At 38.6% G+C, this 24,572-nt stretch overlaps 1 protein-coding gene and 2 long non-coding RNA genes across 3 annotated transcripts; 2 read left to right on the forward strand and 1 right to left on the reverse strand.

Annotated features, from left to right (window-relative positions):
- Positions 1–11,502: 11,502 nt before the first annotated feature.
- On the forward strand, positions 11,503–13,267 carry LOC118482096. The gene is made up of 3 exons (XR_004867210.1): positions 11,503–11,638; positions 12,151–12,217; positions 13,031–13,267. It is a non-coding gene; the product is annotated as an uncharacterized LOC118482096 (long non-coding RNA).
- Positions 13,268–13,389: 122 nt separating this feature from the next.
- Positions 13,390–15,154, forward strand: LOC118482097. The gene is made up of 3 exons (XR_004867211.1): positions 13,390–13,525; positions 14,038–14,104; positions 14,918–15,154. It is a non-coding gene; the product is annotated as an uncharacterized LOC118482097 (long non-coding RNA).
- Positions 15,155–18,610: 3,456 nt separating this feature from the next.
- LOC110878612 (protein ETHYLENE INSENSITIVE 3) lies at positions 18,611–22,539 on the reverse strand. Its single transcript, XM_022126946.2, has 2 exons — positions 22,384–22,539; positions 18,611–20,600 (listed from the first exon to the last, which is right to left on the reverse strand). Exon 2 carries the CDS (start codon positions 20,512–20,514, stop codon positions 18,793–18,795), a length of 1,722 nt encoding a protein of 573 aa, XP_021982638.1. The 5' UTR covers positions 20,515–20,600; positions 22,384–22,539; the 3' UTR covers positions 18,611–18,792.
- Positions 22,540–24,572: the final 2,033 nt, after the last annotated feature.

The following is a 24,572-nucleotide window of genomic DNA, read 5'->3' on the forward strand; positions in this document are numbered from 1 at the left end:
ATAAGATGCATATATCCGGAATTAATGGTAAACTTCGGTGTCCAGATGACGACATGGTCTGCAACAGTCATCGTCGTATGTCTCAGACACAACAAATCGTATCCCACCTCACACGTCTACTACTTACTAAAGCTTAGAAACACGTCGAAACACGCATCACATAAACACGTAGGCACATAACCACAGCTTCACGAAATCACAGAAGCACATAAGCACGTAAAGCACAGAGGCACGTAAGCACAGAAGCACGTAAGCACAGAAGCACGTACACATTTAGCCACAGAGGCAGTCAGAATACAGAAACCTGTCGTTCAAGGCTCGCGTGTCGTTCGTATATGGTGATCGCGCATAGTATATCGAATAGTATCGCATAATTGTATAGCATATCGAGTATAGTATAGCGTATATCGCATCATAGTATTGTCTAGAATTGCAACGACTTATTAGTGTTTTGAGGTAGAATAGCAATACGAGTCGTGTGTGTCGATCGAAGTGATAGCAAAAATCGGGTGAACATCAAAATTAAACACATAAACAGGTAATTACACATAAAATCGACGAATTATCAGAGTCAGCAGTTGCGGGCTCAGAATCGAAACACATAAAATCGAGGAAATGGATTGTCTGCGGCTACTAGACATCGACTACCCAAAGCGATTTGACTATTCACAATAGACTTGTCGTCACTTTTCGACTTTCAGGATCGCGATTCTGCCTCGATTCTTGGGCATTCAACGTGTATTCCCTAGGCCATACTTGTGAGTTCAGGTCGTTGGAGTCCGTCGAGGTTTTGGTGAGATGAGTAGAAGTTGGAATAAGTTGCCAAGGTTCGGGTTTCACCCCTGGCTTAGCAATTTCTTCCTTGTTTTAGTAAAATTTGAGGAGGTTATTCATCAAAATATGGATTTCACTCCTGTTTTGGTATAATTCTCCTCGTTCGTTATCGAAAATAATAAGGAAAGTCATTGATAAATTGATGAAATCAGCATTGATCGAACAAGTTAGTCGAGAGTTTGCGGCTTTCACACCTAATCTCGGCTAAATCGCTTGACTTTATTTGAGGATTCAAGTGCAGTGATAGCGAAGAATATTAGAGTTTAGTACCTAAGCTTGGTCTGTTGGTTCCTAAGTATAGTCTAGGTCTCTAAGACAGCGACCCGGACTAGTTCGTGTCCTGCCTAATTCCCTATATTTATGGCTCTGATACCAATCTGTCACACCCCAACCGATGGCGGAATCATCGGGGCATGGCACTGAGCGAAACAGATTGTCCAGAAGTTTCCATAACAATTATCATTACTATTCAGTTTAAATAACACGTCCCATACCGTGTCCCAAATAACAAACAAATTATTACAGATAACAACCAGTCAAATATTCTGTTCCGACAACTCAGATTTAAATAAGACAAATAAATATTGTTCAAATGCTCCTAAAGACCCAGCCTGACAAGATCTACAGACAACTATGCTCTAGTTGCTTTTTCCTGACAGACAACTATTTGTTGGGGGCCTCTAGAGCTTTATTCTAGCCTCGCTTTCCTAGCAAACAAACATCTTAAACACCTGTCACATACGTTAAAATAAAGTCAATACATATAATGTAAAGGTGAGCATTCAAGTTTGATAATAGCATATAGAGTTCGAAATAGTTTACACATAACCAGCACGTACACAGAGGAAAACGAAGCATGTTAATTATCGACATGGACCTATCGATACCAATGACTGCGGGTTGATCGTCCGAGACGGTTCGCAATACATGATTACCACCGTAATCCATGCAAGTAATTGTCCTTAACAACCCCCGTGTGAACGGGTGCTGAGTCCAAACTATAGTACTACGTCGTTAAGCCAGGTAGACAGCATTCCACGTGTAAACACAATCAACAAGCATTCATTTAGTCACGTAATACATGCATATTGGTTAGCGTTCAAATAGTTGAGTAGTGTGATCGATTGTGTTTTGATATAAGTAACGTATGTAACACCCAAAAGTGCTAAAAGCAAAAAGGGATCGAGTATACTCACAGCAATTGAATTTGATGGATTGAAGGGAGCGCTTGAGAGTGGGGTTAGCCTGAACAGTTCGATAGCACAACGATGAAGAACACGTAGAATGGAAACAAATGTAAGTGGGTCGAACAGCCTGGTCGATCGAACAGTTGGTTCGATCGAGTGGGTTGTTCGTTCGGCTAGACAATTCGTTCGGACAGTCTGTTCGATCGGCCGGTAGGCTCGATCGGCTAGACTGTTCGAGTGGATTGTTTCTTCCCTTGAGTGAGATGTGTTTGTGTGTGAGGATTTGAACTTTTGAAGTTTTCGTTGTAGTATTTGAGAACACTGATGTGTTTTTACCTTTCAGGTCGATCGATCAAACGGTCTGTTCGATCGGCCGGTTTAACCGATCGGTTAGGAACTTCAGTAGTAGTCCTCTGTAGAATGTCACTCAATCGAACAGCATACTCGATCGAACAGCATGTTCGATCGGGTGGCATTCCTATACGTCAAACGAATTGAAAAATCGACTAAGTGTTGAAGCATAGTATCTCATGATCCGAGGAGTAATGTTGACGAACAGCTGTTCGATCGAACAGTACCTCGTCAATACAATACTTCATGAAGTTGTTAAGTGTGGGGCCATATGCTAGCTGATCGGATTGCCTGATCGATCGGCTGGCATGTCCGATCGGTTGGGCTGTTCGTTCGAACAGCCTAACCGTTCGGCCAGCATCCTGACCTGGTCGGCCTGTTCGTCTAACACTTGGCTATTCTGGTTATTTGATGTTATATTGAGGTAGTTTGACATCGAGCTTAACTAGGGAACCTTCGTTCTTACTTGTTTCTCCTGCTCGGACAGGAATCACCCAAGTCCGGCCGGTGAACGGTTCGGAACCATGGTTTAATGTTTAACCCGAAGTCGGTGAACCTCGTAGATAGAATCCGGATCTTGAATCACACAACCATTGGAATGATTAGTGAGTTGGCTCAAGCTCTGTTTCTACCGGTTTGAAGGCATTAAGTGTAAAAGAGTTGAAAGAAAGTTGGAATTCCTTCTTTCAATCCTTCACATCGTGTAAATGTTTAGATCCTTGATAGATCTTAGCTTGTTTATGTGGAAATCAGTTAGATCCGAGCTATTCATGGTGGATTGAAGCCAAAACATGATGTTCTTGAAGAACACCAAGATGACATCATCCAAGAATGCTTAGATCTTGGTGATTTCACGGTTAGAAATCAAGATTTGAAAGATAGAAAGGTGTAGGAGCATGTTTTGATCAAGAAAGTACAAGATTTAGGATGAAAACTTACCGGAATCGAAAGAAATCTGAGAAAAGGAGGGGAGCACGAGCTGGTCGGTCAGAGCTGGCCGGTACGGCTTACAGAGGAGCAGCAGTCGTTGTCACAGCACAGTTCTTGTTGTTGGAGCTGTTGTTGTGCTTTTTCTTTCTTCTTGACGACTTGGAGGGCTGAGCAGTGGTGGTGTCGACGGTTGGCGTGGCGGTGGCTTGGTGCAGAGACTTCGTATGCTTATCCCAAAAACCAGACTTTACCCGCTTGTCATTGATCTCAGCGGCAAGCAGGTAGGTCTCTTCAATCGATGATGGCTTGGCAGCATGAACGAAATCGGCAACACAATCGGGTAGAGCTCGAATATACTTCTTGATTGCGATCTCTGGCGTCTTGACTTGATCGGGACAAATGATGCTAAGCTGCTTGAAGCGTGCAGTTAAAGCAGCGTTGTCTCCATCCTTCTGCTTGATGTTCCAAAACTCGTCCTCCAGCTTTTGGCGTTCATGGGGAGGGCAAAATTCGTCCATCATGATTGCCTTTAACTCCTCCCAGGTCAGCTCATAAGCTGCATCATTTCCGCGCTTGTTTCGTTCGGCCGTCCACCAGTCTAGAGCTCGGGACTGGAAGACGCCTGTAGCATTGAGGGTGCAGAGATTTTCAGGACAGCCGCTTTGGCGCAGAGTGACTTCAACTGAATCGAACCATTGAAACATGGCGGTAGGGCCATCTTCTCCGGTGAATTCTTTGGGTCCGCATGCTTTAAACTGTTTGAAGCTGAAACTAGTCTTGTTGGCATCCTTAGGAGCGTCGATTCGCGATTCCTCAGACGATTTGCTGGCGTTTTCATACACGTCGCACACGGCCTTTGCCACGCTCTTGGCAATGATAGCGGCAAGACGCCTGTCTCTCTTCTCTTGGCGAGTAAGTGGGGTTCGGTGTCCAGATGTCGACGTGGTCTGCAACAGTCATCGTCGTATGTCTCAGACACAACAAATCGTATCCCACCTCACACGTCTACTACTTATTAAAGCTTAGAAACACGTCGAAACACGCATCACATAAACACGTAGGCACATAACCACAGCTTCACGTAATCACAGAAGCGCATAAGCACGTAAAGCACAGAGGCACGTAAGAACAGAAGCACGTAAGCACAGATGCACGTACACATTTAGCCACAGAGGTAGTCAGAATACAGAAACCTATCGTTCAAGGCTCGCGTGTCGTTCGTATATGGTGATCGCGCAAGTATATCGAATAGTAACGCATAATTGTATAGCATATCGAGTATAGTATAGCGTATATCGCATCATAGTATTGTCTAGAATTGCAACGACTTGTTAGTGTTTTGAGGTAGAATAGCAATACGAGTTGTGTGTGTCGATCGAAGTGATAGCAAAAATCGGGCGAACATCAAAATTAAACACATAAACAGGTAATTACACATAAAATCGACGAATTATCAGAGTCAGCAGTTGCGGGCTCAGAATCGAAACACACAAAATCGAGGAAATGGATTGTCTGCGGCTACTAGACATTGACTACCCAAAGCGATTCGACTATTCACAATAGACTTGTCGTCACTTTTCGACTTTCGGGATCGCGTTTCTGCCTCGATTCTTGGGCATTCAACGTGTATTCCCTAGGCCATACTTGTGAGTTCAGGTCGTTGGAGTCCGTCGAGGCTTTGGTGAGATGAGTAGAAGTTGGAATAAGTTGCCAAGGTTCGGGTTTCACCCCTGGCTTAGCAATTTCTTCCTTGTTTTAGTAAAATTTGAGGAGGTTATTCATCAAAATATGGATTTCACTCCTGCTTTGGTATAATCCTCCTCGTTCGTTATCGAAAATAATAAGGAAAGTCATTGATAAATTGATGAAATCAGCATTGATCGAACAATTTAGTCGAGAGTTTGCGGCTTTCATACCTAATCTCGGCTAAATCGCTTGACTTTATTTGAGGATTCGAGTGCAGTGATAGCGAAGAATATTAGAGTTTAGTACCTAAGCTTGGTCTGTTGGTTCCTAACTATAGTCTAGGTCTCTTAGACAGCGACCCGGACTAGGTCGTCTCCTACCTAATTCCCTATAGTTATGGCTCTGATACCAATCTGTCACACCCCAACCGATGGCGGAATCATCGGGGCATGGCACTGAGCGAAACAGATTGTCCAGAAGTTTCCATAACAATTATCATTACTATTCAGTTTAAATAACACGTCCCATACCGTGTCCCAAATAACAAACAAATTATTACAGATAACAACCAGTCAAATATTCTGTTCCGACAACTCAGATTTAAATAAGAAAAATAAATATTGTTCAAATGCTCCTAAAGACCCAGCCTGACAAGATCTACAGACAACTATGCTCTAGTTGCTTTTTCCTGAAAGACAACTATTTGTTGGGGGCCTCTAGAGCTTTATTCTAGCCTCGCTTTCCTAGCAAGCAAACATCTTAACACCTGTCACATACGTTAAAATAAAGTCAATACATATAATGTAAAGGTGAGCATACAAGTTTGATAATAGCATATAGAGTTCGAAATAGTTTACACATAACCAGCACGTACACATAGGAAAACAAAGCATGTTAATTATCGACATGGACCTATCGATACCAATGACTGCGGGTTGACCGTCCGAGACGGTTCGCAATACATGATTACCACCGTAATCCATGCAAGTAATTGTCCTTAACAACCCCCGTGTGAACGGATGCTGTGTCCAAACTATAGTACTACGTCATTAAGGCAGGTAAACAACATTCCACGTGTAAACACAATCAACAAGCATTCATTTAGTCACGTAATACATGCATATTGGTTAGCGTTCAAATAGTTGAGTAGTGTGATCGATTGTGTTTTGATATAAGTAACGTATGTAACACCCAAAAGTGCTAAAAGCAAAAAGGGATCGAGTATACTCACAGCGATTGATTTGATGGATTGAAGAGAGCGCTTGAGAGTGGGGTTAGCCTGAACAGTTCGATAGCACAACGATGAAGAACACGTAGAATGGAAACAAATGTAAGTGGGTCGAACAGCCTGGTCGATCGAACAGTTGGTTCGATCGAGCGGGTTGTTCGTTCGGCTAGACAATTCGTTCAGACAGTCCGTTCGATCGGCAGGTAGGCTCGATCGGCTGGACTGTTCGAGTGGATTGTTTCTTCCCTTGAGTGAGATGTGTTTGTGTGTGAGGATTTGAACTTTTGAAGTTTTCGTTGTAGTATTTGAGAACACTGAAGTGTTCTTACCTTTCAGGTCGATCCATCGAACGGTCTGTTCGATCGGCCGGTTTAACCGATCGGTTAGGAACTTCAGTAGTAGTCCTCTGTAGAATGTCACTCAATCGAACAGCATGTTCGATCGGGTGGCATTCCTATACGTCAAACGAATTGAAAAATCGACTAAGTGTTGAACCATAGTATCTCATGATCCGAGGAGTAATGTTGACGAACAGCTGTTCGATCGAACAGTACCTCGTCAATACCATACTTCATGAAGTTGTTAAGTGTGGGGCCATATGCTAGCCGATCGGCTAGCCTGGTCGATCGGCTAGCATGTCCGATCGGTTGGGCTGTTCATTCGAACAGCCTAACCGTTCGGCCAGCATCCTGACCTGGTCAGCCTGTTCGTCTAACACTTGGCTGTTCTGATTATTTGACGCTATATTGAGGTAGTTTGACAACGAGCTTAACTAGGGAACCTCCGTTCTTACTTGTTTCTCCTGCTCAGACAGGAATCACCCAAGTCCGGCCGGTGAACGGTTCGGAACCATGGTTTAATGTTTAACCCGAAGTTGGTGAACCTCGTAGATAGAATCCGGATCTTGAATCACACAACCATTGGAATGATTAGTGAGTTGGCTCAAGCTCCGTTTCTACCGGTTTGAAGGCATTGAGTGTAAAAGAGTTGAAAGAAAGTTGGAATTCCTTCTTTCAATCCTTCACATCGTGTAAATGTTTAGATCCTTGATAGATCTTAGCTTGTTTATGTGGAAATCAGTTACATCCGAGCTATTCATGGTGGATTGAAGCCAAAACATGATGTTCTTGAAGAACACCATGATGACATCATCCAAGAATGCTTAGATCTTGGTGATTTCACGGTTAGAAATCAAGATTTGAAAGATAGAAAGGTGTAGGAGCATGTTTTGATCAAGAAAGTACAAGATTTAGGATGAAAACTTACCGGAATCGAAAGAAATCTGAGAAAAGGAGGGGAGCACGAGCTGTCGGTCAGAGCTTTCCAAAAGTGGTAAAGAATGACAATGACAGGACTATTTATAGGCTTCCCAAAGAGGAAAGGGCTGGCCGATCGGCCAGGCTTCCCCGATCGGACAGCCTGCTCGATCGAACAGTCTGTTCGATCGGCTGGGCTGTTCGATCGGCTGATAGCCTGATCGATCAACAGCCTGGTTCGAGAGTTCGGTGCGACGATTTTCGATATTTCGATTTCGATTGAAGGCGATACGAGTACGATAGAGTTCCCTATTCATATTACTTTTAATCCCAACCATTATATCTAATATACAATCATCTATACTTCACCCTATCCTTACGTTACCATTCGTCATAATTCGATTTCGATTGCATTTGATTTGTGATTCGAGTTTCGATTGATTCGATTGATCACCACACAAAACATAAAGTAAACATGCACAGGTAACACATAAGGCACACACACACGTATAGTAACAACCAAAGTTCGTGTAATTCGAGTTCGATGATGGTTAGATCGGTTTGATTACTGATTAGTTCACTTTATTGCATTGTTACTTCCTACTAGTCACAGTCGTAAATCGGTTCGTGTTGACTAAACATTCGATCACTTCGATTCTTTCTTGATTGCAACACTTACTCCACATAATACAATTAAAGCATGAAATAGACTAGTTATAGTCAAAGATAGTCAAAGTTGACTTGGACTTTGACTTTGACTTTGACATTTGAAAACACGGGGTGTTACAATTATTTACTTTTAGTTTGACATGATTAGTAGCTATTTCCTGGTACGTCACACGCCTCGCAGTGAGATCCGTATGTGGTATTTTGGGGATTTGACAGAGCTGAGGCCGGCAGGGGTTGGTCTTTGTACAAGCTGAAAGGTTAAGTGTGATAGTAGGAAAGAGATAGAGAGAGTTGTGTGTATGGAAACAGAGAAAGAAAGAGAGAGAAAGAGAGAGAGGTAAAATGGTGGGGTTCAAGTTTTAGGGTAGTGGTGCCACCAAATCAGGCACTTTAATGTAGTAGATGGTCTAAGTGACGTGTCGTGACGAGACTAGCGGGAGTTAGGGAAGAGGGTTTATGTCACACCCTGCTAAAGCGGAAACATGTGGGTGTAACCAAAAAGGTTTTCGGAGCATATGATTAAACAAACACTTGCATGATATAAATACCAAATGTTTTACAAATCGTTTTACAATCTCAACTGCCAAGATTCAAATATAAACCTGCACTATATGACTATAAATAAAAGGAAAGTTTTGTCCTTTATCTTGATACGATTTTTAGGCAGTGTTCTTTTCAACGAAGTTTGACAGTTTTGCCCTTTTATAGGGAAAATTGTTGCTCGTCTTGTCCTTGACCCTAACCTAGTTAAAATTTCTTGTTAAATCTGTTTACCCAAGGGTATTTTAGTCTTTTTACCCGTTTATTTAATATTATTTAAAAAATTAACACAACATTTTTAAAAATTATTATTATTATTATATATAACTCTCTTTCTCTTTCTATACCACTCTCCCTCTCTCTCTCTCTCTTAACAGCTCTCTCTCTCTCTACCACACTATCTCTCACACACATTCAGATCTCACCACCACCTCCCACCTCTCACCACCATCAACCGACCACCACCACCATTAACCCACCTGCCACCGCCACCACCATCAACCCACCACCACCCACCACCTGCCACCCACCTGCCATCAACCCACCACTACCCGGTCAGAAACTTCCACCACCACCGTCCAACCCCCACAGTCGCCTAACATCCATCGTCATCACAACCACTACAACCACCCATCAAACACCACCATTGTCCAACCCCACCATCACCAGAACCCTAGAATCCCTGTCACCTAACATCCATCGCAATTACAACCACTACAACCACCCATCAAACACCACCACTATCTAACCCCACCGTCGCCGGAACCCTAGAATCCCCGTCGCCTAACATCCACAACCTTCACAACCAACCATCAAACACCACCACCGTCACATCCTTGCGGAACTCTAGAACCCCCCATTGTCGCACCCTAATGCCCTTTCTTTCCAGATCTGTTTATTCCACCAAGTGATTTGTGGCAAAGGAGAAATAATTGTGTTGATCTTGGGGTAAAAATAAGAACGAGAAGGAGTAGGGTCTTAAGTGGGTGGGGGCGGTGGTTGCTAGTGCGACAGTGGTGTTGTTTGCTGGTAGATAGAGAAAGTGAGGGGGTAAAAAGAGTGCTTATCATATATTGTTTGCTAGTATATATATACATACGTGAGTATTTACAAAAATCGCCCTTTATAGGTAAAAAGACTTAACTACCGTCATGTGACTTGCACGTGATGAGACTTAACGAAAAAAAATCTAACTGGGTTAGGGCTAAAGGACAAGACGTGCAACAATTTCCCCTATAAAGGGCAAAAACTGTCAAAATTCATTGAAAAGGACACCGCCTTAAAAAGAGAGTTAAGATAAAGGACAAAACTTGTATTTTTTCCTAAATAAAACTCTCTTACTTCCATCCATTTTTCCTTACATACATCACCACATTCTCTCTTCTACACCTCACATCCTCTTTCCTTCACATCACTTTCTCTCTCTTTAAAAACATCCAAATATAGGCTTATTGTGGATACTCTTAGTATGGATGCTTTAACTAGGTTAGCAAGATTTTAAGTTTTTCATATGCAAAGGAGGACAATGGAATCTAGATTTACAACTTTGGTCTAAAAAGGGAGTGGAATGAAGATATATAATTTATTTTTGGAGTAAATTACTGTTTTGGTCCCTGGGGTTTAGCCAGTTTAACCCTTTCAGTCCAAAAAGAAATATTTTAACATATCAGATCCCGAGGTTGTATTTTATAACGGTTTTGGCCTTTGATACTAACTTTGTTACTTTTTTGTAGTTAAGTGTAACGGTAATTATGTCTTTATATACCTTAGGGGCTATTTTTGATAATTATAAAATTCTTTTAATATTTAAGAGATTATTAATGCAATTACTCAATTTTTTTTATTTCATTATTTTCACAATTATTATTTAATAAAATATGTTTTATATATACGAATAAATATGTATTTTCATTAAGCATTTGTTTTTTATAAACGTCGTTTTTAAAATCATTTGTTTTTTAATCTTTTTAAAACCGTATATCGTTTTTAAAACTATTCCTTTTTTAAATCGTTTGTTTATTAAAATCATTCTTTTCAAAGTTGTTTGTCTTTTAAAGTTTTTTTTAAACAATTCATTTAACACCGTTCTTTTTAAAATCATTTTTTAAACTTTTTTAAACAATTCTTTTTTTAAGTTGTTGATTTTTAAATGTGTTTCTTTTTAAACCGTTCTTTTATAACCATTTTTGAAATCGTTCATTTTTGTATTCAGTTTACTTATAGCCATTAGGAAAAATGAACACGATTTAAAAAATTGAAGGAATTTAAAAAAGATCGATTTTAAACAAACGAGTGGTTTAAAAAACGAAGATTAAAAAAAGGACGTTTTTAAAAAAGCAAAACCTTAAAAAATAAGTTAACAAATGTAAGGTCTTAAAAAACACATGAATTTAATACACGAAAGAATAAAAAAATAACGAATTTTGAATAAACAAACGGTCCAAAGAAATGGAAGATTTGAAAAAGAAATAAATCACTCTAAAAAAGTTTGAAAAGTGAACGATCTTATGCAAACTTTTTATTAGAATATTTCATCTTTTTTCAAATATTACATTTCTTTTGTTTTTTTATAAACGTCGTTGTAACACCCTGAAAATATAAATCCTTATATTAGAAAATTCAAAGAGTTAATAAACAAGAATTTAACAACTAGGAACTTAACCTAGTTAAATTCAAGTCTTGAAATAATACATATTATGGTTAAAACATTTAAACTTAGAGAAAATCATAGTTAAGGGTCTAAACTTGTCAAAAATCGAAAGTTAGTTACTAATTGTAAGAAACCAAACCAAACACACCAAAATTGGTGTGTCTGGTCGATCAAGGAGAAGAGGGGCGAACAGGGGATTCTCCAAACCCTAGTTTTACACTAAAATCTGCAAAATTGAAGCCTCAAATCCGTTCCGAATCAAGTTCTAAACACAAATTAGCAAACCCCTTGTTGTAAGGATCAAAAGGTATGTAAAATCTTGGTATTTTGATCCATCACGAATTCTAGGTTAACTTTGAAAAACTGAAATTTAGCCTAGATATGCAATGCATGAATGAATCTTGAAGTAATTTTATGTCTATGGTTAAACCCTAGGTGATTCCTTGTCAAAACCTTGCATCATGTTTGTAAGGTTTGGGGTTTACATGTGGGGAACAAACGAATTGAAGGAAACTTGGTGAATACTAGAGATTTTGGCTCTTGATCTAGCAAAATCTGAATTAGAGAAGTAATTCAGAAATATTTATGTCAAGATGTATGTAAAAATTTATTAAATAAAGTGAAATTAGATGTTAAAATTCAAGTCACGAACTTGGTAATGATTGTAGGAAAATCTGACCCGTTAGGTGTTTGTTGAAATGACTAAGTGAGGATTTAAATGTAAAATTTGGATAAAAACGCAGATTTGATAATGGTCCATAATGATGTAATTGTGGTCACAAAAAGAGTTCTAAACATGTTGTAAACTGAAATTTCTAGGCAAAGAGTCCGGATCGTCAAGCGGACAAGCCGAAGGGAATTCACGGGGAAAGGGCGTGCTCTAAAGGTACGAAATTACCGCTTCGTTACGTTAAGATTAATTATTGTTCTTTTTTTTATGTCGTAGTATAAAGCATGGTAAACAGGATAGACCATTGTGTCACGAAAGTGACTTTGCGTCTTAAACAAGTGAACGGGTCAAAACAAGTGATAAGCATGAAATCTTACCTGTCCTGAATGGTGTGCAAATTCAGCACCCAAACGGGTCAAACAAGTTTTGGTAATAAGCACGAAGCTAGACACTATTACATAATGCATGATTTTACATGACGTGTAAGCCGTGTAGCGAACACAATAAGCAAATTGAGAAACTTTGCTCTTAATATAGGAGTTAAAGTTTAGAAATTTAATGCATGACAATAGCACAAACGACTAAACTAGAAGCCTTGGAATTTAGTTTGTAAGCTAATCCGTAGACATACCCTCATGAGAATAGTTGAGTATTATCATAAGTGATATATGAGTATGGAAAAAAAATTAGCCTGGTCGCTTAACATTTTATGTGAAATTAAGCTGTTTTGACGCACGGAAAGAATCAGCAAAACTGCATTTGAAACAAAGGAGTTTTGTACAGGGCACACCGTAAATTACGGTGGTACCGTAATTTACGGTGGCCAGTATACTGCTACGGTGGGAGCCTACTGGTTTACGGTAGGTTCCAAATCGTCCAGAAGCCACCGTAACTTACGGTGACACCGTAAGTTACGGTGGAGCCCAGCTTGATGTGATTTCTATTTTAATTTCTTGAATACGTGTTCGAATCTGGTTGAATACGTGAAATTTTAGAATCATAATGCTAATGCTTGTTTAAAATATTTAGTTTTCAGGTACCCAAGTAAAAGGATGATGATCAAGCAATCAAGTCGAACCGAACACACAATACAACGCTTCCGCACTTGATCTTTTGTTTTGTTATTATGTAAACACTGTAGTTTTACCTTGAACATCGTTTGGTAGGTTAAACATGTGAATGTTGTAACTAGTTGGTTTTCAAATCTTGAAAGTTTTTGTAAACTCTGAAGTTTTGGCACGAAATGTAAGGTTCTATCTTATAAAATTTAGTATTATAAACTGGGTCTTACAAGTAGTTAAGGGTGTAAACTTGTCAAAAATCGAAAGTTAGTTACTAATTGTAACAAAACCAAACCAAACACACCAAAATTGGTGTGTCTGGTCGATCAAGGAGAAGAGGGGCGAACAGGGGATTCTCCAAACCCTAGTTTTACACTAAAATCTGCAAAATTGAAGCCTCAAATCCGTTCCGAATCAAGTTCTAAACACAAATTAGCAAACCCCTTGTTGTAAGGATCAAAAGGTATGTAAAATCTTGGTATTTTGATCCATCACGAATTCTAGGTTAACTTTGAAAAACTGAAATTTAGCCTAGATATGCAATGCATGAATGAATCTTGAAGTAATTTTATGTCTATGGTTAAACCCTAGGTGATTCCTTGTCAAAACCTTGCATCATGTTTGTAAGGTTTGGGGTTTACATGTGGGGAACAAACGAATTGAAGGAAACTTGGTGAATACTAGAGATTTTGGCTCTTGATCTAGCAAAATCTGAATTAGAGAAGTAATTCAGAAATATTTATGTCAAGATGTATGTAAAAATTTATTAAATAAAGTGAAATTAGATGTTAAAATTCAAGTCACGAACTTGGTAATGATTGTAGGAAAATCTGACCCGTTAGGTGTTTGTTGAAATGCCTAAGTGAGGATTTAAATGTAAAATTTGGATAAAAACGCAGATTTGATAATGGTCCATAATGATGTAATTGTGGTCACAAAAAGAGTTCTAAACATGTTGTAAACTGAAATTTCTAGGCAAAGAGTCCGGATCGTCAAGCGGACAAGCCGAAGGGAATTCACGGGGAAAGGGCGTGCTCTAAAGGTACGAAATTACCGCTTCGTTACGTTAAGATTAATTATTGTTCTTTTTTTTATGTCGTAGTATAAAGCATGGTAAACAGGATAGACCATTGTGTCACGAAAGTGACTTTGCGTCTTAAACAAGTGAACGGGTCAAAACAAGTGATAAGCATGAAATCTTGCCTGTCCTGAATGGTGTGCAAATTCAGCACCCAAACGGGTCAAACAAGTTTTGGTAATAAGCACGAAGCTAGACACTATTACATAATGCATGATTTTACATGACGTGTAAGCCGTGTAGCGAACACAATAAGCAAATTGAGAAACTTTGCTCTTAATATAGGAGTTAAAGTTTAGAAATTTAATGCATGACAATAGCACAAACGACTAAACTAGAAGCCTTGGAATTTAGTTTGTAAGCTAATCCGTAGACATACCCTCATGAGAATAGTTGAGTATTATCATAAGTGAAATATGAGTATGGAAAAAAAATTAGCCCGGTCGCTTAACATTTTATGTGAAATTAAGCTGTTTTGACGCACGGAAAGAATCAGCAAAACTGCATTTGAAACAAAGGAGTTTTGTACAGGGCACACCGTAAATTACGGTGGTACCGTAATTTACGGTGGCCAGTATACTGCTACGGTGGGAGCCTACTGGTTTACGGTAGGTTCCAAATCGTCCAGAAGCCACCGTAACTTACGGTGACACCGTAAGTTACGGTGGAGCCCAGCTTGATGTGATTTCTATTTTAATTTCTTGAATACGTGTTCGAATCTGGTTGAATACGTGAAATTTTAGAATCATAATGCTAATGCTTGTTTAAAATATTTAGTTTTCAGGTACCCAAGTAAAAGGATGATGATCAAGCAATCAAGTCAAACCGAACACACAATACAACGCTTCCGCACTTGATCTTTTGTTTTGTTATTATGTAAACACTGTAGTTTTACCTTGAACATCGTTTGGTAGGTTAAACATGTGAATGTTGTAACTAGTTGGTTTTCAAATCTTGAAAGTTTTTGTAAACTCTGAAGTTTTGGCACGAAATGTAAGGTTCTATCTTATAAAATTTAGTATTATAAACTGGGTCTTACAGTCGTTTTGTAAAATTTTAAAAAACGAAACGACTTAAAATAGTGAGTTGATTCAAAATGTTTAAAAAAGCAAGTGATTCTAAAAAGAATGGTATGAAATGAAGTGTTTAAAAAAACTTTTAAAGACAAACGACTTTAAAAGAACGATTTTAAGAAAACCAAATGGTTTAAAAAGGAACAATTTTAAAAACGATAGACGCTTTAAACAAAATATTAAAAACAAATAGTTAATGAAAATACAAATTTATTTGTATATTCAAAACGTATTTCGTTAAATAATAATCGTGAAAATAACAAAATGATAAGAAAAAAACTTGAGTAATTTCATTAATAATCTCTTAAATATTAGAGTAAATTACAAGTTTTGTCATTTATGTTTACATCAAATTGCAGGCGCTGTCCTTTTGGCAAAAGTTTATAGGCGGTGTCCTTAACCTTTCAAAATCTTGCACGTTTTGTCTTTTAGGCCAAACCTGATTACAAATCTCAGTTAATTCTTGTTATGTGCAAGACACATAAGGGTACAATGGTCTTTTTCTCTCTCAACCCTTTCTATTTCCCCATTTATAACCTCAGTCCCTTTTCTCCAACCTCCACTCTTTCCGATGGCCCCACAATTGTTGTTCACCAGTCCCTTTTCTCCGACTTCACTCTTTCCGGCCATCGGAGGTCGGACAATATCGTCGAAATCGCATAACACATCATCGGCAATTTTTCATCGCCACCATCAACGTCAACTTTGTTACCCAGAACAACAAACAGGAAATTTTCCGGATCCGAAGGGCTAGCCTACAACATTTTTTTGGCAATCAGTTCATGAAACAAATTGCTGGGTCTTACACTCAATACATTTGAATTTGATCTGCGAATTTTTTGTCAGTGTAACTGAATAAGGAATTCTTCCCTCCAGTTGTTGAGATTATCGAATGACTTTTGCATATTCACATCATACACAAGAACACAACAATCTGCACCTCGGTAGAAAGCAACTCCAAGGCTCTGAAATCTTTCTTGTCCAGCTGTATCCCATATCTGCAAGAACAAAAGTTTGACTACATGTTTAGGTCAAAGCCTAAAATATCAAGAAATAACGCAAGAGAACAGTATCGGTATACGAAAGATGCATTTACAGATACACCCGGTCCTGCCGGTAATCATCACTGTGTAACCCATCGCCGTTTACAATCTTTACAACCCTAAACCATCATCATTGTTTCTCTTTACCCCATTTCTCTCTCTACAGAACACACACAAGTACACAACTAGGTTGGAGGAAAGGGAGTGAGGGTTATAAATTGGAGAATAGAAAGGGTTGAGTGGGAAAAAGATCATTGTACCTCATGTGCATTGCACATGACAAGAATTAACTGAGATTTCTAACTAGGTTTGGCCTAAAGGACAAAACGTGCAAAATTTTGAAAGGTTAAGGACACCGCCTGTAAACTTTTGGCCAAAAGGACAACGTCTGCAATTTGATGTAAACGTAAAGGACAAAACTTGTAATTTACTCTAAATATTAAAAGAACTTTGTAATTATCAAAAACAACCCTAAGGTATATAAGTAAGTATCTAATTACCCTTACACTTAAATGCAAAAAAGTAACAAAGTTAGTGTTAGGGTCCAAAACTGTAATAAAATGCAACATCGGGGTTTGATATGTTAAAATATTTGTTTTTGGGCTGAAAGGGTTAAACTGGCTAAACCACAGAGACCAAAACAATAATCTACTCTTTATTTTCGTGTTTCAGAGTTTGACGAAATGAATAGAAATTAAAGATTTTATATGTTCCCGAGTCAAAGGGAAGAGAAAAAAAAATTACAGTTTTACAATTTCCCCTCTATTAATTCACAAAAAGTTTTTGTGAGTCAATTCTACTATTCAATTTTGTACAAGTTATTATAGCTTTGTTACAATTAACTAAAGCACAATTCATTTTTCTCTTAGGTTCATCCATTGGTTCATGTTTTCCTCCTTTTACCAACTTTTAGTTTCCTAATTATATTATATAACTATAAATAAGTAGCATTTTTGCTTTGGGGTTTTTAAAAAAAAAATAAATAAATAACTATACATAAGTAACAATTTTATGCATAGAGTGTTATACCTTTTGCTTTGGGGTTTTTAAAAAATAATAAACTTTGGCTTTTTAACTTTAACCCAAAAGCTTTTTTAAATTTTGCAATTTTAACACACATAGATTTCTTTTCACTTCTCACTCAAAACTTTTTGTTATTTTCAATTTAAAATCACTAACATTTTTACCTTCAACTTTGGTCCCCTATACTTTTCATCTTTCGTAAATTTCCGTTTTACGTTTCGTTCTAAATTTTGCAAGTTAACACGGCACAACGTGCGTGAGTGGTTCAATGTTTTTTTGTTTCGTTCAAAATTATGCGAGTTAACACGACACAACGTGCACGTGTGGTTAAATGTTTTTACGTTTATTTTTTTTTTTCGTTTGATAAGTTTGTCGCAACGCGTGGGTCCTGGATGACTCAGTGTTAGTAGTCGCTGGCGGTGGTGTGGTATTAGTGCTATTTGACATAGTTTTACGTCCCCGCCGCAATGCGAGGGGAGCTTAATTCTAGTTATATATAAAGTGAACAATTTTACAATTATTTTTAAAGTTAATTTTAAATAGTAGGTTGAGGGCAATTTGTAAAATTTCAAATTAATAACCTTATGTCTCTCAAATTTGTAAGGAAGAAGATACGCATGAATCCCTACTTCCTCCCCAGCTCCTTTCACTTCCCTCGTTAAACTAAACTTGGGAACACAACGTTAGGTTTGTCACCGATATGCAACTATTGTCTATTGGCACGCCATTAACCTTATTTTATTTTAAATAAGTAATTTAAAAAAATAAAATATAGCAAATATAAAAATAAATACCTAAAAGGTGGTTTAAGAAGTTTTATATATTAACCAACTGATCGTTTGGGAGGTTTCATAGCATGGGCGGCTCTTTAGGTGTGCGGGGAGGACTTCCGCACAAGGCCCGTTTTTTCGAGGGGCACGGGATTTTTTTTAAAAAAATTCGATATATATATGTTATTGAAAAACAAAAATTGTACACACATAACAAATCCAATATAGAGACCCATTATCAAAAGATTTGTATTTTTTATAATTTACCTAACTTAATAATAGGTTTATTGGGCCCAATCCAATACTAAATTTTTGTCATTTTTGCAATTAGGTTGTTTATCGTTAAAGCATATGGGCCCATTTTTCGAGCTCGAACAGGGTATGTGAATTCTCAGAGACGCCACTGTTTCATAGTTTAATGTATGTTGATATTAACCAACTTTTGTTGGATATGGTGGTTTAAGAAGTTTTATATAGCAAATGTGACGTTGAATACCTCATATGTGCTTAGGTGATAAAAACTGCAAATTGATGACCAAAATAACTCATCACCCCCAACCAAAAAAGAAACATGTTTTGTCACACAATGCATACCACCCACTTATGAACATCCACACATACATAGCATATAACATCCTTCAAGTGTTTTATCGTACAAACAAGCCATAATTAATAATGTAGTACCATATTCATTATTAAAAGTTACGGATGAACTTTCACTCCTTCACATCCTACATTCATCTTCACATGTACCACACCGACTGCGCACCAAATCTGAAGTCCAGGCTATTATTGTCATTTACATTCAGGTTGCCGCCGGAGTCAAAACCAGACTCACATGGCGTTTTGCAGTTGTCGAACTCAAGTCCAAAGAAACTGTCATCGAGTTGGATCGGATCAACATTCCCAGTGTTGAAGCTTTTGTTTGTTTCTTGGAGATTCGCATCGTAGAACGACATGAGATCAGAAATCATTCTTTGGCCATCTTCGGGCAGTCCAAGTTCCGCAATGTCACCGCCACAAGTGCCGTTATACGACTGTGGTGGTGGTGGTGCGGTGTGGTTCGAAGGTGGTAGAGATGTAGTGAGCTGAGTTTGACCGAACGACTGCATACCAAACACAGGTGCTGTCTCAAGACTGTTCGTCTGAAAGTTCACGGTTCCGCCACGAGGATTAGCATTAGGGCGGTAAGCACAGTTCATCTGGTGGTTGTTTCTTGCAGATCTATCATGAAACCCGACACGAGCATCGCTATACGGGCATTGAGGATACTCGCAAGCGTACATCTTTGGTTCCATCATAACTGGCGGCTGGTAGTGGTGATCACTGGATGGTTGTTTTCTTTTCATCATAAAACTCTCAGGCTTCATAGAGTCAACAAGCTCCCCTTTGACTTTAACAAGAGGAACCGGTCCCACTACGCCTGACCCATAAAGATTTTGTGGCTTGCAGTCTTCCAACTCGAAAATCGGCTCATCAAACGCACCTTCAACATCATAATCATTTGCATCATTGATAAGATAAGAAGCACCACCGCCACCGGTGGCTGGAGGGCAGCTGTCGGGATACATAATCCGGCAAAGTGCTTCCTCTTGGTTAATAACCGCAAGCCACGTGGCGCTTTCTTTAGCTGTCATCTTGTCCTGTAAGCACTTTGACTGCCTAACAAGCTTCCGAATCTTATCAATATTAGGCGACATGTGCTTAATAACAGCGGTTAAAACATTCACCTTCCATGCCTTTTTCAGATCATGCGGTTTCTTATACGGTGGCGGGCCTTGTTCTCTCGGCATCCCCGATTCCACCCACCAATCCTCATCTCCGCTAGGCCACCACGGCGGTGCAACACCCTTTTCCAACGGAAACCGGCGTTGCGGAGGGTCACAATGCTGCATCAAAGCCGACAAAAGCGAGCCAAGTGTCGTGTCTTGAAGCTCTTGTAACGTGTGAGGGGTCGACACCGGTGTCAGACTCTCGTGTTCCCCAACAACCGAGTGATCCGCACAGTATTTTGAAATCGCTGCAGGTCCGTTTCGGTCAAACCTCACTTTTTCTTTCCACCATTCCCGGAGATTATCCGAAGCTCCACTCACGGGCTTACCCTTTTCAGGAATGATTCCGTAAACAAACCCTTGAGCTTTACAAACTTCCATCATTTTAAGCATGTATTTCAAGATCCCGTCTTGTGCACGAGACATCTTTTTTCGCCTCGCTTGTTCTTGAGATTGTTTCGGTTTTCCGTTATCACACGTACCTTCTTTATACTTTAACTGCTCTTTAAGTCGTCTTAAACGCATTTTGTCACGCCACATCCTCCGCTCCAGCTCGTCAATATCCACGTCATCATCACTGTCGTTGTAATCCTCGTCCACGAGTGCTTCTTCAGTTGCACCCTCGGTATCAAACGAAGGAGCAGATAGAAAATCAAAGCTTCCACAGAAGCCCATTTCATCAAACATCGACATTTCTTGTCGCTGTGTATGCACTTACTCAAAATTCAAACGATTTTTCTCTAATTTTTTTTACCAACAAATGGCAATCAGATACTTACCTGAAACAATCACCAACTTATAATTAGTAATAAACATGTTAAAAACATGAAAATAAAACAAGCATACAATTTTAAGCAGCAAGAACACTTCCAAGCAGTATTTCATGCACATAATGATTCAATTGAGATCATTTAATGGTACATAATATATTATATTTAACTTCTGAAACACACTTCCTAACATTCCCTAAAGATGAACACATGTCGCGTACCGTACTCGCCTAGGCGCAAGGCGCAATGAGATAGCCAACCGCTCAGTCGAAATGCAAAAAAGAGCACGCCCAAGAGAAAAGAAGCGCAATAATAAGAAAATAGAAAATATATAACAGACATAGAAAATTAATAATGGTTACTATTCTACTAAATATAGCAAAAAAACCTAAGGTGATTTCCTTTTAAACCGTACACAAAATAACGATGATTGCACGGAAAATTCCAAGAAAAAATAAGCCAACTAGACCCGTTGAACAATATTAGAAAGCGTAACTCTCCCGCAAAACTCTTGCAAGATTAATTAGATCCATGATTAGAAAATATAAATCCAAAAGAACAAAAAAGAGTAAATAAATACTAAATAGTAAATGAAGATCAAAACCATGTCATATTGTCATGTATTTCGGTTTCATGAAAACTCCTACCAAAATCACATTCACATGACTGAAAAGCAAAAGCTTAACCTTGTATAAATTATTTCCATCCTTAATGATCACTTGCCTATAACTCATATTCAACAATCCAAACACACATATATGACTTAAACACAACATCAAGACACATCCTGAAACAATACCTGCTTTTGCTAGAAAGATCATAAAAACACCATAGTATGTATACACAAAGAATAAATCATCATCATACTCAGTAAATCCCATCAATAGCAAAGCTAAGGTAGGGTCTGAGAAGGGTAGATGTAGATAGCCTTACCTCTACCCTGTAGGAATAGAGAGGCTGCTTCCAGTAACACCCCTAACTCGAACACAAAGAATAAATATATACTTTTATATTTCTAAACAAATTATACCATAGGAAAATTACATAACAATGGCAGGTAAACAAGCAACAAGCTGCGCCGCTACCCCCTTTTGAATAGCAAATCCAATTTGAAAATGAGAGTCTAAAAAGCCATAGTATAGATTAACAGCATAGAGTAAAAGTTATAGACTTTTTCATCCATGTTCTTAATCTTTTGGTAGCAAACTACACCTAAAATAATAATAGGCAAAATATACTTATTAAATATTGACTAGTCTTCTTAGTAATTACTAACTAAGAATTAGTAATCATTTTTAGTAGTTTGTAATATTCAAACATTTAAAACAACACATTATGATGCAAAAAAAAAAAAAAAAAATCCAGAAACCATTAATCCCTACAAAAAATGGTGTTTTTTTTTTATTTCATACATTTTCAAAAAAAAAATTAAAGAAAATATATCACCAAACATGATCAAATCCATAGTATAAATTTCATAAAATCTAATAAAAACTTATGTTTTAATTTGAAAAAGACACACAAAGTTCTGTTCTCTTCATTTTAACAGATCTAATCCCTAATTACACACAAAAAAAAAAAAAAAAAAAACCCTTATGATTTATGAAACAGCTACAAGTAAGACCATTAAATAAACCATAACGATCATCAAGATCCAACAATCAACCAATCAATCAGCACAAACCCATATGAAAATTGACTAAAATCAACAAAAGGGTATCATCTTTAATGAAAAAGCTGATGAATTTGTTAACAGAATCAAAAGGGTATGAAGAAAGATGAATGAACTCACAAAGGTTTCAGCTTTAAGCGTCTGAAGAAGTAGAAAAAGCGCGTCTTACAATCTGAGCGATGTTCTTGGCACAGACATTAAAGAAATGGAATAAGATAAAGGAAGAGAGAGAGAAAGAAAGGGTGCGTTTAATTGTTGGAGATTGAATTATTACGCGGGGTGCTTTTAATTGTTTAATTAAATTCCATCTTTAGTAAAGAAACGATTTTCATTTGTAAACTTTTATATTTTGAAAAGTATAAAATTTTGATTTTTTTTTTTTTTTTTGAAAAAGGCGGTTATATTAAAACTCAAGCAAGATGCTCAAGAAAAACAGTACAGACATGAAAAAAAGAACAGAAATTTAGTACATGAAACCAATTACACACTAAAACTCCTCCATTTCTCCCAATTGATCTCCGATAGCCCAGCTCGATGTTTTATCCATGAGTGCGAAGTAGCCTTGATATCCCCTATTAGTTTTGACATGGAGAATGGTTTTACCTTGAAGATCACATCGTTTCTCATTAACCAAATGCACCAACATGTGGCCGCTACTACTGCATATGCAGCCTTCTTTTTGTTTTTTGAGCATGCCTGTGAGTGAATTATTTCCAGCAATTGTACTACACTCAAGATATAGTTTGGCAACGGTATTTTCAGCCATTGGAAGATCGTAGTCCATACCAGCTGGGTCGTCTCACATGTTAACAAGAGATGGTCTGCCGATTCCCTCGTGTTGTTGCATAGGACACAGTTTGTGGATGGTAGCTGAATATGACGAACCTGAAGTGCGTCCCTTGTTGCAATTCTGTCCAGCACTACACGCCACATAAAGCAATTGACCTTCTTTGGAATCCAATGTAACCATCTTAGAACTTTGGTTTCCTTAATGGTGTCGATTTTATCGAGCTCCTTCCTAACCGAACTCACCACAAAATCTTCCACCCTTGAACCCGATTTCCACAGCCATGTATCCGGTTTACAATGAATGGTTACCCTATCGAGCTCATTAGTACATTCAGCCCATTGCCTTAGATGCACCTCAGCTGTGAGTGCATTGTCGCTGCCCCATTTCCATTCGGTTACATTTTGAGAAGAGACGTATCGTTCCGAAACCATGCATCTTTTGTTGGATTCTAGTGCAAAGATCTCCGGGTATCTCGTACTTAGTGGACCGCCCCCTATCCAGTTATCTAGCCAGAAAAGAGTCTTTTCACCATTGCCTATAATCGGAGTGAGCCTTTCTTTTACATTTATTAACTGATTTTGAGACATGCGGCCCATATTGATTATACCCTTCCATACGCCACCAGTGGAGTTTTTCAATGGGATATATGATAAACATCTACCCCCTCCATGAATGGCATCAATTACTCTCGCCCACAACGAGTCCGGCTCATTCTTGAAACGCACAGCCCACTTAATCATCAATGCTTTATTTATTGAGGCCAAACTACCAATTCCCAATCCCCCATCGGTTTTAGGTGCAACCACTTTATACCATGGAACCCAACTAACTTTATTTTTTTCCGTACAACCCCCCCACAAGAATTTACGCCTAATCCTTTCGAGATGCTTCAATACTTGAATCGGTGCACCAAAGAGTGAGAGATAGTACGTGGGGAGGTTACCTAGAACCGCTTCAATGAGAGTGACTCTACCACCGAAAGAGAGTGTACGAGCTTTCCATAAACTAAGTTTTTCCTCAAACCTATCGATTACCGGTTTCCAGTTTTTGATTCGCCCCATGTTCGAGCCAACCGGAAGACCAAGGTAAACAAAAGGCAACGATCCCGTCTTGCAGTTAAGAATGGATGCTTTTTGTGCAACCTCTTCCATATTTACACCAATGCCGAATAGTTGGCTTTTATTAAAATTTACCTTTAGGCCCGAAGAGAGGTTAAAACACCTCAATAATCTTGAGAGATTTTTGATGTTTGATTCCGACCAATCACCCACAAATAACACGTCATCCGCGTATATAAGATGGGAGATGATAGGACCATTGCCTGGTAAACTACACCCTTTGAATATCCCACCCTCAATTGCCGAGACCGTAGCCACGTGTAACGCCTCCATAGCAAGAATGAAGAGTAGAGGAGATAATGGATCTCCCTGTCTTACACCCCGCTCAATTTTGAACTCTAGTGTAGGGGTGCCATTGACTAGTACCGAGGACCTCGCGGAAGACAAGATACCCATTATCC

This window comes from Helianthus annuus, chromosome 9 (genome assembly GCF_002127325.2).
Source record: "Helianthus annuus cultivar XRQ/B chromosome 9, HanXRQr2.0-SUNRISE, whole genome shotgun sequence".
Lineage (NCBI taxonomy): Eukaryota > Viridiplantae > Streptophyta > Magnoliopsida > Asterales > Asteraceae > Helianthus > Helianthus annuus.

Coding starts and splice junctions, on each gene's coding strand:
- LOC110878612 (XM_022126946.2), bottom strand. CDS start 20,514: ATGTCGATGTTTGATGAAATGGGCTTCTGTGGAAGCTTTGATTTTCTA.